General features: G+C 40.5%; 1 protein-coding gene across 2 annotated transcripts in view; it reads left to right on the top strand.

The window, feature by feature from the left end:
- Positions 1 to 330: 330 nt before the first annotated feature.
- Positions 331 to 16,012, top strand: part of LOC147905617 (uncharacterized) — a 45,120-nt gene continuing 29,438 nt past the window's right edge. For both annotated transcript variants that reach the window (XM_087380961.1, XM_087380966.1), the window contains exons 1-3: positions 331 to 1,337; positions 1,893 to 2,086; positions 2,225 to 2,848. In XM_087380961.1, the coding sequence (XP_087237087.1) occupies positions 391 to 1,337; positions 1,893 to 2,086; positions 2,225 to 2,817 (1,734 nt within the window). In that variant the 5' untranslated portion in view covers positions 331 to 390 and the 3' untranslated portion in view covers positions 2,818 to 2,848. The remainder of the gene's footprint in view (positions 1,338 to 1,892; positions 2,087 to 2,224; positions 2,849 to 16,012) is intronic.

Below are 16,012 nucleotides of genomic sequence, written 5' to 3' on the forward strand. Positions count from 1 at the left end.
TTGCTGAGTGATTAGAAGAACAATTTTGTGGGTGTGGATTCGCAGGTAGCTGACATGTCAAATGGAGCTTTCAATTCAACTTTGAAATCTGCAATTTTTTCTTAGCAGGTTAGTGAAGTTTGAAGCAGGTTGGAAGAGCGGGTGGTCATAAGGGCCTCATCCCTCTCTCCGGCATGCACAGCTTGCATCGATTCTAATCTTGCAAGAGAGCATCGGAAATCACCACCTCGTTCTCATGGAAGAATTGCTTCTTGCGTTGCATAGGATCATCGATGCACCAAAGAAGTTGTAGCTGCAGGCAGCAGAGCAAAAATTCTCTCAGAAGCGAGATGCAAGGTGAAGGCCTTCCGACCTCCGCTCATCACCTCGGCGCACCAGCTCCATAGCTCGATGATCCGTCCTGGCCTCAACATTTCGCAAGATCCGACAGTCGATGCTTGGGCGCCTGCACAGTGGGAGAGCTGCACTGGTTCACAGTACGACACCGCCATAGCTAGTGTAAACCATAGCCGAGGTGGAGAAGGCGGCCTCCTCGTCGATCATCATCATCAACACCAGAAGTGGGAGTACCGCAACAACAGCAGCATGTTCCTCCACACACAGCATCATCAACACCATCATCTTCCCGCCCCTGCTTTCCCGGCAGCCTCACTTCATGATGAATTCCTAGGTCAAGATCATGACCTTAATCCCAGGCTTCCCAGCAGTGAGGCTGAGCTTCAGCAGATCAGTTTCATCGGAATCAACAGCGACGGTGCGCCCATTGCTGTGCCCCGTCTTCACGCGCAACAATCAGATACTGAGATCAGTAACGTTTTCGTCTCCTCAAACGCCAGGAGCAGCTACGGTATGCCCGTGGATGCCGCCACTCCTTCGTCACCTGCTTCGACTGCATTGATCCATGGCCCTTTTGTTCAACACACAGACGTTGCAGGGAGCGGCGTTAATTCATATTCTCTCCAGCAACAGCGTCGCCAACTTCTTAGCAATATCCTCAGCATCGTCGATAGCAAGAACCAATTTGGATACATCGGCAAGCCGCAAGCTGAGACACGCTTACCAAACGATCAAGGGACGGCTCGGATTGGCCTCGACTTGGGAGGTCGTACTTACTTCTCAACGGAAGACACCTCCGGAGGACGTATTGTGGCGAAACGGACGAAAGCGAGCGCAGGTTCCGGAGGTCAAGTCCCCCTTTGCCAAGCCGAGGGATGCAAAGCGGACCTCAGTCATGCTAAGCACTACCATCGGCGTCACAAGGTATGCGAGCTGCACGCCAAGGCATCCAACGTGATGACGGGGGGCCAAAATCAGCGGTTCTGTCAGCAATGCAGCCGGTAATCTACCTTTACACATCCTGTCGTTCCGACACGAGATCCTGGAGTAGGGTCGCTCCGTGAATCCTTGTTAGGGCGCGAATCCTGAGCTTAATTCAGTAGCTTGAGCCTCGCAACCCTAGCGACGAGCAACCGAGGGGTCCGAGGGCGGTGCGGCCAGCGATAAGCTCTCAGACCGAGCAGGCACATGGACAATATTGTTAATGCTCTTTCGTCCCTTCCTAAAGATCGACAACAGAAACGTACTGCTGACAATATAGCTTTCTTGAACCTCGCCTTGAAATCTGGTGTCTCGACTACGTTATGCCCGGATTGTCCAAGCTAGGACGCGAGTCGCTGACATCCACTTCAGAACTATTAATTTTGGTCTCGATCAACGCTTAAACTCTTAAAAGTGAAATTTACAACACGCCTAGCGTCGTATTTTGCGGCATTTCGCATGACATTAACGCCCCTTCGATATAGTGGAGTAGCTCAGTTCGAATGACGAACGCTTTTAACAAAGTCGATACTAATACGATTGACTAAACGAAAGCTGTTCATAACTTGACACAGATTCCATCTCCTGTCCGAATTTGACGATGGAAAACGAAGTTGCAGAAAGCGTTTGGTAGAACACAACAGACGCAGGAGAAAGCCCGCAGTGTCGGCCAGTGTTGCTTTAGGGGAAAATGCCCCGGTCGAGACGTTTTCGTCTCTGAGAACGAAAGAGAGAGACGACAGTCACCCTGCAAGAATCGGGCCTGCAGGTGGAGTTTTTTCTTTGTTCGCGGTTATGAAGTGAAGGTTAACATAACAGCAAGCATTCGTTCTCTTCGTATCGTCTTTGAAGCTTTTGGTCTCTTCATTTCGTTTAAGTTGTCTAACAAGCTTGAACTCCTGCGTAGATGCACATGGTCTACTCTCGGCTATTTCTCTGGCTTCTCCCGCAACGCAGACGATTGGCACCAGAACACAATATTCGGTGCTTTCTGAAGAGTCCATCTGGGCTAGCCAGTACGCGCAGGACCTGAGGCAGAGTAGCACTTATCTTTCTCTTTCTTCTTGCGGTCCATCCTTCGAGCTCAAGGGTGATCAATCGCGAAGGGCAGCTGAAGACTCTAAATTGTCGTCCAACCTTCAAGCAATGCCTAGTTCGCTAGTGCAGAAGATGATGCCTTTGCAATCGTCTCGGGATATCTCGACCGCTTCAGACTGGACAATGAATCGATGTCAATTTCGGCCACAAGTTGACATCAGCATGTACGGGAGCTTTGAGAAGCAAGTTCTTCCTTTGCTCGACATTCCTACGTCTCTGACAGACATACACTCTGAAGCAAGAAGCCACCGGACTGCTGTGGATTTTTTGCAGCAGCATCAGCCCTTGAATTCACGAAATTATCCTTACTCGCATGGAGAAGAAGGTGCAGACGGAAATGACTTGAAGTTGCGTGGCATGAGGGCCTTTGGAGCATCCCTTTACGACGCCGACCGAAGCTGAGAAGCTTCCCATCTCTATATTTTCTCTCCAGGTATTTTTTCTCTTACACATCATGCAGGGGCACAATAATTATAATGTCTCTTCAGTACGCTGTCGCTAAGATTGATCCAAATCTTGTCGAACGCCGAATCTCGTGGAATTCTCCTGGGCTATTGTTTCTTAAACTTCTCCAAAAACATAAATCGAATCCGAGCTAGACAACGTAACATAATGTGCCTTTGTTAAGTCTGCTCTCTCACTCTCAAGCTAATGGGTATACTCAGTGCCACTACTTGATAAGTAATAATACAAAGTCAAGGTCATCTATCCTCTCCATTTACAACAGATAAGATAACCGGTACATGCAAGGATACTATACGAGCAATTAAAAAGCTTCTTTGATCGCTGTATGAATACAAAAGTAAGATTTCTGAAAGACTTAGCAAGTGCTAAGAGCGTCAAGTGCTAAGGTCTCCCCTAGGCCCTTTAACTTTGAGATTTTTCTGGGGATCTTCCAATGCTCTTTCATTTTCTTTGAAATTAGAAGTTATGTGTGGGAATGCTTGTTTTGGGGACTCATCAATTGGCTAACAAGGATGGCAAAGGGATTCAATGTTAATGAGTGATTATCATTTGCACAATCTGAATAATATAGTGCTTAGAAAATCATATTTTGGCATCGTGGAACTAATGAATGATAGCACCAAATTGGAAAAGCAATCCATTGTTTATATGAAGTGAAAATTGTATGGCCCTTACATGCAAATTTACATGCCAAAGTTGATTTTGCATGTTATTATGAAGCATAAGGTGCAGCTTGAGGAGAAGGGAATTCAAATGTCTGATGGGAGAAACTAATGGATTGCTCCTTCGCAAAAAACTCAATGGATTGCTTTTCAAGCTAATATTAAGGCATATCCATGAATGGTGTAGTGAGAATTATTAGGAAAGTATATGAGACTAGTTGCATTGGCCTATCACATAAACGTATATCAATTTTAGCATACTACACAAGAGGTGATAGATAAAACTCTTAAGCAAGTTTGAGAGAGAGAGAGAGAGAGAGAGAGAGAGAGAGAGAGAGAAAGAGTCTATTAAAGTCTTCGGAAGACCAAAAAGGGTCTATGAGACTAAAAGAAGTTGATACAGTGAATTGATGGGTGGAGGTTGGAGCCACTAAATGGGCACTAACACCCAGGATGCATGAATCCATAATCTTGACCATAACTGCATTGGTACATAAAAGGGAAAAGACTCTCTGAGTGGAAGCCGGCGAGAGTGTCAATGCTAGGAGGGGGCATTGATGTGTGATGATGTTGCAAGGCAAAAATCTTGTAATAGGGCACTGTTGGCTATCGGCATATACAACCCGCTTGGATCTCTTGGTTGTAGCCGTACGGTGAACAAGTGCTACCGACTCTTATCGGTCATGCATTTAGTCTAGTAAGCATGGAGGTAAGGTCGCCTACCATGATCTGTGCTTCAGTGTGCTAGCGAGTCTAGCATGTCTCTGGCTCTTGGTCGGGTCTATGTGGTCGTCTCCTTTGTGGTCCTGTGCTGATCAGTACTATGTGGCTGGAAAAACTTGGTGATCATACTCTGCATGGTGTCTAGGTGGATGCTATGATCTCCATTATGTGCTCTGAGCAATTGCTCCATGCACCGTATGGCCTCATGAATGAAAGTTGCCAAGTATCTTTGGCATGGGTAGGATAGAAAGCTAGTTAGGGAGCAACTGTCTCTGCAATGGTGTTGATACCGAACTCAGATCTCGTGAGTCATAGTACACACCGGGAACCTGAAAGCGAAATGCTCCTATGACTTGATCTCTCATGAATCTATATGATGCGGCCCTCTTTGGGTATGCTCTCGGCTCGACCACTCTCTATAAGTCGGTAGTGTACTGATGAGACCTTGAATTGCCCAATCGAGATCCTTATGGAGTGAGGGAGGTGGATCCGTGTGTATCCTGGTGGGTTGATAAAACCCTATCCATAGGTAGTGGCCTCTATAGAAGCTCAGCTTCATAGGGAGCTACTAGGTAGCTAACCAAGTCCGGAATGTGTATAATTGTAGGAGATCCTCTTGTATGACTTGGATTACCTCGTGATACGTGAGTGGGATAGAGGGGGATTGAATGCTATACTGGAAGGGAGGTAGCCTGTCCATATTGAGCCCAAGGCTCTCAAGCCATCAGCAAGTGTGTGCGTATAAATGCATCTGGTCACCCTCTATTGCCAGTGTCATGGAGAAGCATAAAGCCAACCGAGGGAGCCTATGTTACCTTGTGGTGCAAGACCCATACTGTTGAATGTGGAAGAGATATGTGATGACCTGGAATGCTGCATCGAGGTGTAGTGGGGATGCCTTGAACTCAACTAGAACCATTTGATGTGGGATAGAAGGCTTATTACAAATCATTTGTGAAAGCATGAGAGAGAGAGAGAGAGAGAGATTCTTCAAAGTGTCGATCTCAAAGTCTTTCTTATCAATAATTTGAATATTGATAGTAGAACCTCTAACATGCTTCTTAGAATTCTCCTCTCCTTCACTTCCTTTTGCATTTTCTTGCTCTATCTACACTTCCAATGAAGTTTTAGGAAACAAATTCAAAAAAATATCCCTCTTATGAAACAAAATAAGTGTCGAAAAAAGGCAAAAGCAAAACCACACTGTTCTATTCGACAGCTTAAGATCCATATGATCTAGCTTATCCTAGACATTATCCCATAAGATCCATAGTCCTTTGGACACCTTGAATTGCATAAGCCAATTTAGGAAAAAGTAGGAACTTTCCTAGAGATGGATGTAGCCAAGTAGTGTACCATTTACCAACCAAAAAGATAGATTGAATTTAACTATAACCCAAGCTGGACGATCATATAGATGAAACTCATTGACAAAGAAAGACAAAGTCCAAGGAATTACAAGAATAGAAAACGTTACAAATGGAATCGATCACCTAGTAAGGAGTCATGAATTTCTTTGATTCACATACAAGATTTTAAAAACAATTCGTAACAAACTACAATGTAATTTTTTTCTAATCGACTCTTTTAACTAGGACAATCCACCTTGGAAAGATCAATATACCTTAATTGAGTTTCATTAAGCTTGATCAAAATACTAAATCAATTTCATTTTATGCAAAATCTATGCATAATGAACTTTCAATGTTTGACACAAAAACCTATAGGTTAGTTTATAAGCTAGTCTAGAAGCATTAGGTAGTAACACCAGCAAGCTACATTGAAGGGAAAACTCTATGATTTCCATTTATGCTATAATTGATTATGTAAACTAGTAAAGGAGTACGAATGACAAGAAGTTCATTGTTTTTAGTATATCTGAAAGCTTAATCATGGTCAACAAGAAGGCTGTAGGAAATGAGGTAAATGTCCCTAATCTTTTAATATTTAACGTTCTAAAACTTAGTGAGAAATTTTGCACAAGGAAAAGGAGTTGGATATTCAAGGGGGAGCATTTGTGGGTAAAGAAGAGGAAAGCACCATCCCATTAAAGTCGAGGTTGGATTTTTGAAATCTTGTGTTCCCTTGGATCAAAGCCTCAAGGACTCTTGATGATAGATAACTATATGTGTGCTTAAATGAGGGTTTGTTTTTAACTCTTTTAGGTAAAGGTGGCGGGATGGAGAAAAAAGAGAGATTGGTAGAGATACATAGGTAGAGGATGAAGGAAGAAGTAGTGGAGTTGTTCTATGTGGAAGTAGAGGTGAAGAGGAGGCTCAAGGGAAGGAGGGTTCACTATGTATAAGCCTTATATATCACGTGCGTTCAAGGCTTATTTGTAAAATCACTTATCCATCAATTTATCATGAATAAAACACACCCTTTTTCTATTCAATCTGTGAATACCTCATTTATATGATACTCTTTTGTATGTTAAAAGTGTGCAAAAAGGGGATTTAAAAAATCCTTCAGCTGAACCATATACTACTCTTATATATTTATGAGTCAACCCTCTTAGAGAGGGGGACTAGAACCTAAATATATAAATGTATGATATGGCATAATATATTAACAAATGAATTTGGTCTAGTTGTATAGACATTAAAGCATGAGTCCAAGGTCTTCGGTTCAAGTCCTCAAGGTGCAATAAAAAAACATGGGCAAATTTGCAAAAAAGTTAGAAATTTCAAATGCTAAAGTTCAAAATAAAGGGCAGACACATATGGCCATCCTTTCTTGCTTCCTATCCATAACCGTGCTTTACTAGGAAAGGGCAATCCTAAAAGTTTATCGAGAAAGGGCGGCATAAAAAAAGTTGATCTATAAGGTAAGGTGGTCTCTAAAGGATGTTCTATATATGGTCTTTAAGATGGTTTTAGGGTGATCTGTCGGATCATAATTCTTGTAGTAGGCCTTGGAATCTTCTTTTAGCTTGGGTGGGTGATGGTAATTGGTTGTTAGGCTAGGTTAGTCAGAAATTCATTGAGTTAGAGGATGTCAGGTTCCATAGGCATTTGAACATGTTAATGGTTGAGCAGGGTGGTTGGTGTGAGATCAAGGTGATATTCGAGCTTATAGATTTTAATGATCTTGAGGATGATAATGGACTAATAACTTTCACTTATACCAATCAGCAAAGATTTGAATTCCAAAGTTTAGCAAAATTTGGTAATTTCTTTCTAAGCCTAAGAGGATGTTGGATGAGAGTGCCAATGGCTAGGAAAAGTACATTGACATGTTTATTTGAGAGGGACTACTCAATTTTAAGGATTTTGCCTTGCCAAAAGCTAGCAAAAACTCCTTTCATGCTGAATCTGTAGTTAATAAATAACAAGGAGAAATTCTCTCTTAAGGGTAGTCAGAGAGATGATTAGGATAGGATAATAAACTAGATTTTGTGGTTTGCAAAGGTCTTCAATAAGCCATGGGCAAAGTCCAAGAAGGGAAATGAGAGTATGGTTGTATATACTAAAGAAGAAATTGTCTCGGATTGAATGATATGCCTTAGAATTAACTTTTAACACTAGTTTGACAATAGGACATAAAAGTGTCCTAAGACGTAAAAATCACCTACCAAGTGGGAATTTTCACAAGCTACATGTAATGAATTTTCATATCCTATCTTCATCATGTCCTTTCTTATGATCCAATTTTTTTAAAAAAATATTATAGAGTATAATAATGTTTTCTAGGATTAATCTATAAAAATTTCCCCATCATCTTGGTGGTCAAAATAGAACCCAAAAACAACAACTTCACCTTTAATGGAAAGTGGACCTTACAATGTCATAATGCATTAGTTTTTGCATCTATGAAATTATAATCATTGTTTTATGGCCAAAAGATCTTATTTGAATAAAATATTCAAAAATTTAGGGATTGATAGTAAGACTAGTAGCAAATCATGTGTAGCATGGTTTTGTCCATGGAAGGACCATCTTTATGAATGTATTTAATGCGTCAATGGCCATGAGATTTGTGTAATAATTTGCACATAATCTGATCATGTTGGAAATAAATCTATACAAGACATATGATTGTTTAGGTGGGCTTATCAACCCAAGATGATTGATCATTTAGAGTCTTAGAAGTTCATGAGAATGGTCAACATTATTAGTTGAACACATTGTCTATTGTTACAATTAATGGTGGTCTTGAAGACATGTTCATGCTAGGAGGACTATTAGATAAGCTCACTTTATCTCACCCATTCTTTTTGGAAATTTCTTTGGCCCCATTGTTATACCCTATTGGAGGTTGTAAGATAAAGTAGATAAAGGGTCATTTATAGGGACTAAGATTATCCTCATGCAAATTTTTATATCTATAGTGGATGAAGGGTCATTTCTAGGGCTTGAGTCTACTTTCATGCAAATTTTTTTTATCTATAGCTTTTTTGCATATGATTTCAATGATTTTTCAACATTGATTAATGCTAAAATTAGTTACTATCTCAATTGGAACTATGTTGGAGTGAGTGAGTTCTTCCACGAGGAGTTCACAGAAGTTTCCCATTTGAAATGTTAAGAATGCTTACTTGATTTACTTCCAATAAGAAAAATCTTTTTCCACAACTGACCGTAACATTTACAAGGAAAGAATAGAACATAAGCATCCTCTTGTTCCACTCTTTATATTATTCATACAAGAACCTTTGAGCATGATCATGCATATACTTAGTCAAGGAATTATTTAAGTTGGATTCCTAATTTGTTGTGACCTTAACAAAAACTTGATATAAGGGTTCCATGAGTAGCGGGAAAGGAAGTGGAAGACTAGTAGATACCCCAGGTTCTGTAAGAAGAGGGGAAATATAATAAGGGGATTGAGTAAGTGGATGAGAGAGGGCAAACAAGATAGAGAGGTCAATAGGGGAGAAAGAAGATTCCTTGGTCTTTCTTGAGGTCTCCATTCCAAGAAGGCAGATATATTTGGAGACGTTCTTAAGGACTCATCTTGATCTTGGATCCAAATTGGAGAAAAGGATTCAATGCTTTATACAAATCATGCACAATCATTAGTAAGCAAATAAACTCTCAATTACATGGCAAGAGTGTCATTGTCATTACCAAAGTCTGTCTACTTGTATAATACTTTGTTGGTCCTAAGTAGAAGAATGGGTTGTCACTATGATCACCAAAGCTTTGTCTAGCTATATACAATTTGTTGGGTAGTATAGATGTTTAACACAAGCTTTGATACAAGTACAAATGAATGAGTACAATTGCACACAATCTTGGATATAAGCAAGTACAAATGGACCAGTTTGAGTATAACTGACTACACTTCAGTACAATCTTCAACTACAGTTGTAGCATTTAGACGTAAAAGAGAGAGCTTCTAGAGAAAATACGAACAAAGTTCCAACATATATTGCCAATCAAACAAGAACATTACTATATCGATCTAAGAGGAGGCTTTGATCACCACAACCCTACTCCCTCCTCTACCCATCCCAGCATAAGGAGGTAAAATAATGCAACTCAATGCACACAACAAGGTTTAAGAATCTTGACTTCTGTGTTTAAATCCATACTAGTTGTCAATGCTCACATGTAAATGAATATATGAATCTTCTAATGTTAGTGAGTTTAGGAGTGAGTCAATCGCTTGGACGTCCATTGTCTATCCATTGCTCAATCTTAGGAATGGTACATGGGACAATGGGAGATTTTGGTGCTCCACTCATTATGCTTCATGGGATGGGATATTGTCCCTTACAGAGAAGGGGGGATTAGGAGTATTAAATATGAGAGATAGAGAAATTGCTTTGGTTTCTAAATGGATCCCTAAGATGTATCAAGGTGATCTACCATGAATGTAGAAGGTATATTAGCCTTTGGAGAGAGTTAGCTTAGAGAAGGAAAACCTATAACTAGTAGTTAGAGGGGCCTTGTGTGATAAATTATTCTCCTAATTTCCTATTGAGATGATATAGTGATCTGTACAATAGTTTAGTAGGCGCTTAGAAGTAGATTCTAGCATTTGCTAATTGGAAGAAAAGGTTAAGGATTCTAGTCAGTTAGAGTTATAATAGTTCAAATACAAAATCTAGCCCATTGACATATCATACACCTGATGAATAATCTCCTTACTCTAGTTTATTTATTCCATCACCTATACTCAAGACATCAATAACATTAGTGACAATCAATTAAATGAATACCAAATGAGTTATATAAGAATTCTAACATGGGACCAATAATACAGCTAGCAACATCAATATCATATGGGCTTCCCCATAAACCCAACGATATAGCATGCATAGTTAAGCATCTACAACTAAACCTCCAAAATCGCCCTCTAAAAGTGCTTCGCTACATCTAGTATGGTTCCATGGATTACTTTTGATAGTCTTTCACTATGGGTCTCATAGAAGCAAGACTATAATAATAGTTATCCTAAGTAAGAAATGGAAATTTCATAACATCCCTCTTCCTTGGAAGTTGGATTGTAAGTGACCTCAATTGTGTGTTTGATTTAAAAAACTTATGAGCGTGAGAAAAGACCATAAAACCTCTCAAGCATCCAGTAAGTATCACTCTCAGATGTTTATTACATTCAAGAAAATATTTAACAACATATGGTCATCTTTTAATGATCCAAAACATATTTAAGTTCAAGTATTTTCTCACATACACACATGCATGCAAGGATTGATATCCACCTCTTCACACCCTTCCATTCCTCTTAAACTCTCTATAACAAAGGATGCATATGCTCTCAACCAACCGAAACTGTGACTTATTTCTATAAGCAACATTGAATATATTCTCAATCAACCCCCACTCTGACTTATTATAAAGCCCAAATACTTGCTATATACATAGTTGCGACATGCGTCTATCAACACATGGCTCATTAATACATGAAGCTTGACAATGTACCTCAAGGTCCCACCTATCATTACTGGAATATTATTTTGATTTTATCCAAGAATCCCAAGAAGCACTATTACATAGTAATCCCTATCCCAATGGTAATCCAAATTTTTACCTTCATTGTAGCCTATACTTATTCAAATTCTCTAGACTTATCAATATTAAGCACCCACATGATACCATATTGTATAATAAAGGAGAGACTACATGAGCCGAGTTGGAGTGGACCGTGGAGCATGGGAGGGGTGTAGAGGAAGTGGATGGTGAGGGGGTTTGCATATGGAGCATGGAATAGTGCTTCACATGCATAGAAGAAGCTCAGAAGAAGAGGGGCTTTTGCACATGTGTGCAAGCAAATGGTTAGGGGAGGGAGTGGCATTATGCATGTGCACAAGGAAGGAAGGGGTTGCACATACATGCAATAAGGAGAGAGAGGGGAAAAGAGAGGGCATGGTTGTTACATGGTTATCCTTTGATCCAGGTGAAGTCCTAATAAAAGGATTGGTCATGAGGGCTCTACCTGCACCTAATCAAGAATTTTTTCCAAGCCATCACACTTAAGCAATCTAACAAAACCTAATTAGCTGTGTCCAAACATGACACTTCTTCTTGATGGACATCCTCCAAAGTAGCAAAGCATAGATGAGGTGGTCTAGCATAAGGGACATCTTTAAAGTTAAAGAAAGCCAAGAATGGAGTGACCTCATACTCATCTTGTTTGACAATGGTACACCCTACAATATAATGTTTGAATTAAAGCTATTGTTTCTTTGTGAATGTCCTAGCCACAATGCTATTAAGTGTTATCCCTTGACAAGGATGCAACTTGGTCTCATGCAAGGTTCTTCAATCATTGAATACTACATGATAAATGCTTCGCATTCTTTGCTCCCATCTTCTTTTCTTACTAGCCCCAATTCATTCTTTGCCACCACTCTTGAATGCATCTCTCTAATTATCCTCAATATATGCAACAAGCTCCCATGGTTTTTGTCATGTGCATGGTGTACGTAGGGTTGGATAACAGGTAAACGTGGGTTACGGGATAGCATAGGGTTAGATGGCTATTTTTAACCGAGATTGTTATATATAGAGATTGATTCATATATAGTGCTTGCTTTATATGAAGGGAGCTATTCACAGCATCGTGTTATCTATAGTAGGTTTCTTCTATATAGAGGGAGGGCCAGTGCTATTGTGGAGTTCAGTTGAGCACTCCTTAATTGATGCATGGACTTGGACCCACAGGCCGAGACTCTGGCCGAGACTCTGGCCATCTACATAAAGGATCATAAGTGGTGTATTGAAGGTCCTCTGGATGGGGCTCAGATGGTATGGGATGCCTGGATACGCAACAGCAGCAGAGATTAGGCTGGTGGTGAGGTCTACATTCCGCGCGCGCGGAGATCTTTGGTTCGAAACCTGACTCCCGCTCCAACACATGGAGACATCTCAATACATGGAGACATCCTAGCACATGGAGACATTTTTTGGATGAGGACACACGAGGACATCCTTGGTACTTAGTTCTTTTAAGGGCTTATAGCCCCACGAAGTGTAACTCATCCGATGTTTTTCGGGCCGGGAAAATGGGACCTATCGGGACAAGGTCATATACACGAGGATGTCCAAACTTATGCTTAACAAAAGGCTCATTAGGTTTGCATTTGGCTTGGAGCCATAGATGGAAATGCAGCAATGTATATTTGGCATGAGACCTCATATGCTCCAACAAGGCCTGGTTATTCTTTGAGCACCCAAAGGGGTTAAGAGGCACTGATTTCAATAGGGGCTTCAGACTTGCCAAAACCCTCTTCATGGGAGAGCTTCGGTTATACATGGACGCCAAATGCTCCCATATACTTTTGGCCACTGTCATGTGCTTCACGTGATTACCTGAAGAGTACCATTAAGAAATATAAATTAGCTTACCCTGGCATTGACACGGTCCCAGAGCTGAGACAGGGTCTAGGCCTCCTGCTGCTCCAGGATGCCTAGGTGCTTCGCCAGGGGAGGACAAGCTTGGGTAATCTATATTTATCCACACCCAAATTTGAGGCTGGATTATAATATGAGAATTCAGAATCGTTGATCAGCTAGTTGTTTGAGGAAGGTATGTAACGTAAGAGATTCGATGAGGTTGATGAATGATGTGATTGCATGAGCGTTCGTGAGCTCTTGCGATGGGGATGATAAAAGGGGAGGATTAGGCCGTATTGGATTGGAGAAGCTAGGCCGGGTGCAATTATCTAGGGTTTATGAATTAGAAGGTCGAGCATTTTGCTTGTTCGACTAGGACGAAGGAGTAGCTCGTTGCTGATTGTTGTGGCTTGCGATGCCTTTCTGACAATCTACCACAGCATAGCTTTAATTTCCTTGTATTGGGTACGAAAAGCAACGCTTTTCAACAATAACTGTACGGTGCAAATCTCGTCCAAATGCCCTGTTTTAATCGTCTCTATCTGATGCGCTAGGAGCGCCTTTCTTCTTCTATGCATTAGCACAACAGCATGGACATCCATGGGCCTGCATGGACTACTGCGTAGGAGATGGGCGATGCGAGCCTGGCGTTTGCTGCCTTTGAGATCATTGCACAGCGCTTCACTATTTTTTAATTCGGCCAAGAATAAAAAAAGCGATGCTGTTTTTGGGCGGATGAGCTTTTCCTAAAAGCTGTTGTGTTTTTTGGTTCAAAGCAGCAGGCTTTTGGGATCCCCACCTTTATAAGACTCCCGCCCTTGCTCTATTTTCCGGATTTTCCCTTCACCCTCTCCGTTCGTCTATTGTTCATACCTTGCTTGTTGTTCCTATGGAAGGCCATCAAAGCAAACTCTATCCCTGTACTATTGCTTTATCGAGATGGAGGACGAGGCTTCATCGAAGATTATTCCTTGTAGACCTCATGACCTACTACGAGAGATGGATTCCTTGATGGATGAACTCTGGGCAGCTCTTCACTACTACAAACCCCTCAATACTAGAAGTATATTGAAGAAGGCTCGTGCTATTTTAAATGTAAACAACTTGTTTTAGAGTCTTTGTATCACTTTCGAGTTATTGAGAAGCAATGAAGAGGTTGAAATCCTCAGTTTTGACAGACACCCAATTATTTTTGGCTCGATTGGATCTTTGAACCACTTCTGCTTCAAGAGATTTCCCAATTTTGTATGAATTATGTTCTAAACTGTCTTGTTATTAAATTGACCAGGTTTTGGTTAATTTGATTTGATTTGTAACTAGTGCCATCTATAATTTGATTGGTTTTTTTTTCAAATAATACTTTCTAAGTTCTTTAGATATATGGTACATTGATGGTGGCTGAGTATTTCTTACATATTAGACTAGATTTAACAAAGGCAATTAGATTTTCCTTTCTTGAATCCTGGTGATCAATAGATTCCTATTTCGTTTCTATTTGAAGTTTGATCTCGGTGTGATTATGAATTATGACGTTTCTTCGAGTTACCATTTGGACATATGAAGGTTCTTATTGTTTAGACTAGGATGAGTCTTGTTGGATACCTTCATTGAATCATCTCTAAAGGAGGGGTCATTCTGATTCTCACTCTTTTAGCCTGAGGTCATGGATAGTCAGGATTCAAGAGTTGTTAGGTATGCTACCTACTTGTTTTCTTCTTTGACCTATTGGTTGGGGTATTGTAACGCAAGGGGGTGATATAATCACATTAAGAAAAGGATTGAGAACGGATTTGCCACCCTGACTCAATCTGGGATCATCTGAGTCGAAGAGAGATTGGCTACCCTGATTCACTGAGTTTTTTATTTGCAGTATACTTTGGTGGTATGGGACACTAAGGTATGTTGCATTTAAGATTCTCTCATGTGGTGGTATAATCCAGCGTGAAACAATACCCAAGGGCCTCTAGGGTGAAGTACCAGTAGGATGAATTGAATTAGGGGCAGCTTGTTTAGATTTTTTTGAAGGACTGACTAAGATTCTTTACCCGAGAGAAGCCATGTGTTTTTTGGGTTCAACCTTGGAGCTCCATAGTCTAGACTCAATCTTAAGGAGGATTACCACATCTCTTTTGATGATGGTCTGTCAATGCCTTGTTGCAACTTGGTGTTCCTAGATAAGAGATCCTAAGAACTAGATAATCCTGTGATAGGAGCGGTTTATTGTGCATAGGTTTCTACAGGATATTCGATAGTGGATCCTGTTTTAAGAGATCTCGGATTGTATATTTCCATAGTCTTTGGATCACATAGGATGTCATTTCTATGATGGTTGACTATATACATGTCTAGAACAGTACCATTGACTGGATATAGCTAACAGTCTTTGGATCACATAGGATGTCATTTCTACGATGGTTGACTATATACATGTCTAGAACAGTACCATTGACTGGATATAGCTAACAGAATTTTTACTGATTATACTCATGTAGGGGCATTCCAAGGTTAGATCAGGGGACCATATCTTTGGTCAGAATTTTGCCCATTGATACCTCCATGAAGATTCTTCCATCATGAGTTATGAATTGATGGTCTACCAGTTTTCTTGGTGTTCCACTTTGGACATGGATTATAGCTTCAAAGAAAGCATTCTTTTGAAGCAAGTGACTTGGAAAGATGGATATCTAATTGTTTAACAATAAAAGTCTGTCGTATTTCAACCCAAGAATTTGAATTACAAGGGTATTCCGTTGAGGGATTTTTTGATATGTCATGTGCATGGTGTACCTAGGGTTGGATAGCAAATTATGAGATGTCTATATATAGACATTGATTCATATATAGTATTCGTTTTATATGGAGGGAGCTATTCATAGCATCATGCTATCTATAGCGAATTTTCTTCTATACAGAGGGAAGTCCAGTGCTATTGTGGAGTTTAGTTGA

The sequence above is a fragment of the Dipteris shenzhenensis genome, chromosome 1 (assembly GCF_047967505.1).
Source record: "Dipteris shenzhenensis isolate YYH24624 ecotype China chromosome 1, Dip_SZ_1.0, whole genome shotgun sequence".
Lineage (NCBI taxonomy): Eukaryota > Viridiplantae > Streptophyta > Polypodiopsida > Gleicheniales > Dipteridaceae > Dipteris > Dipteris shenzhenensis.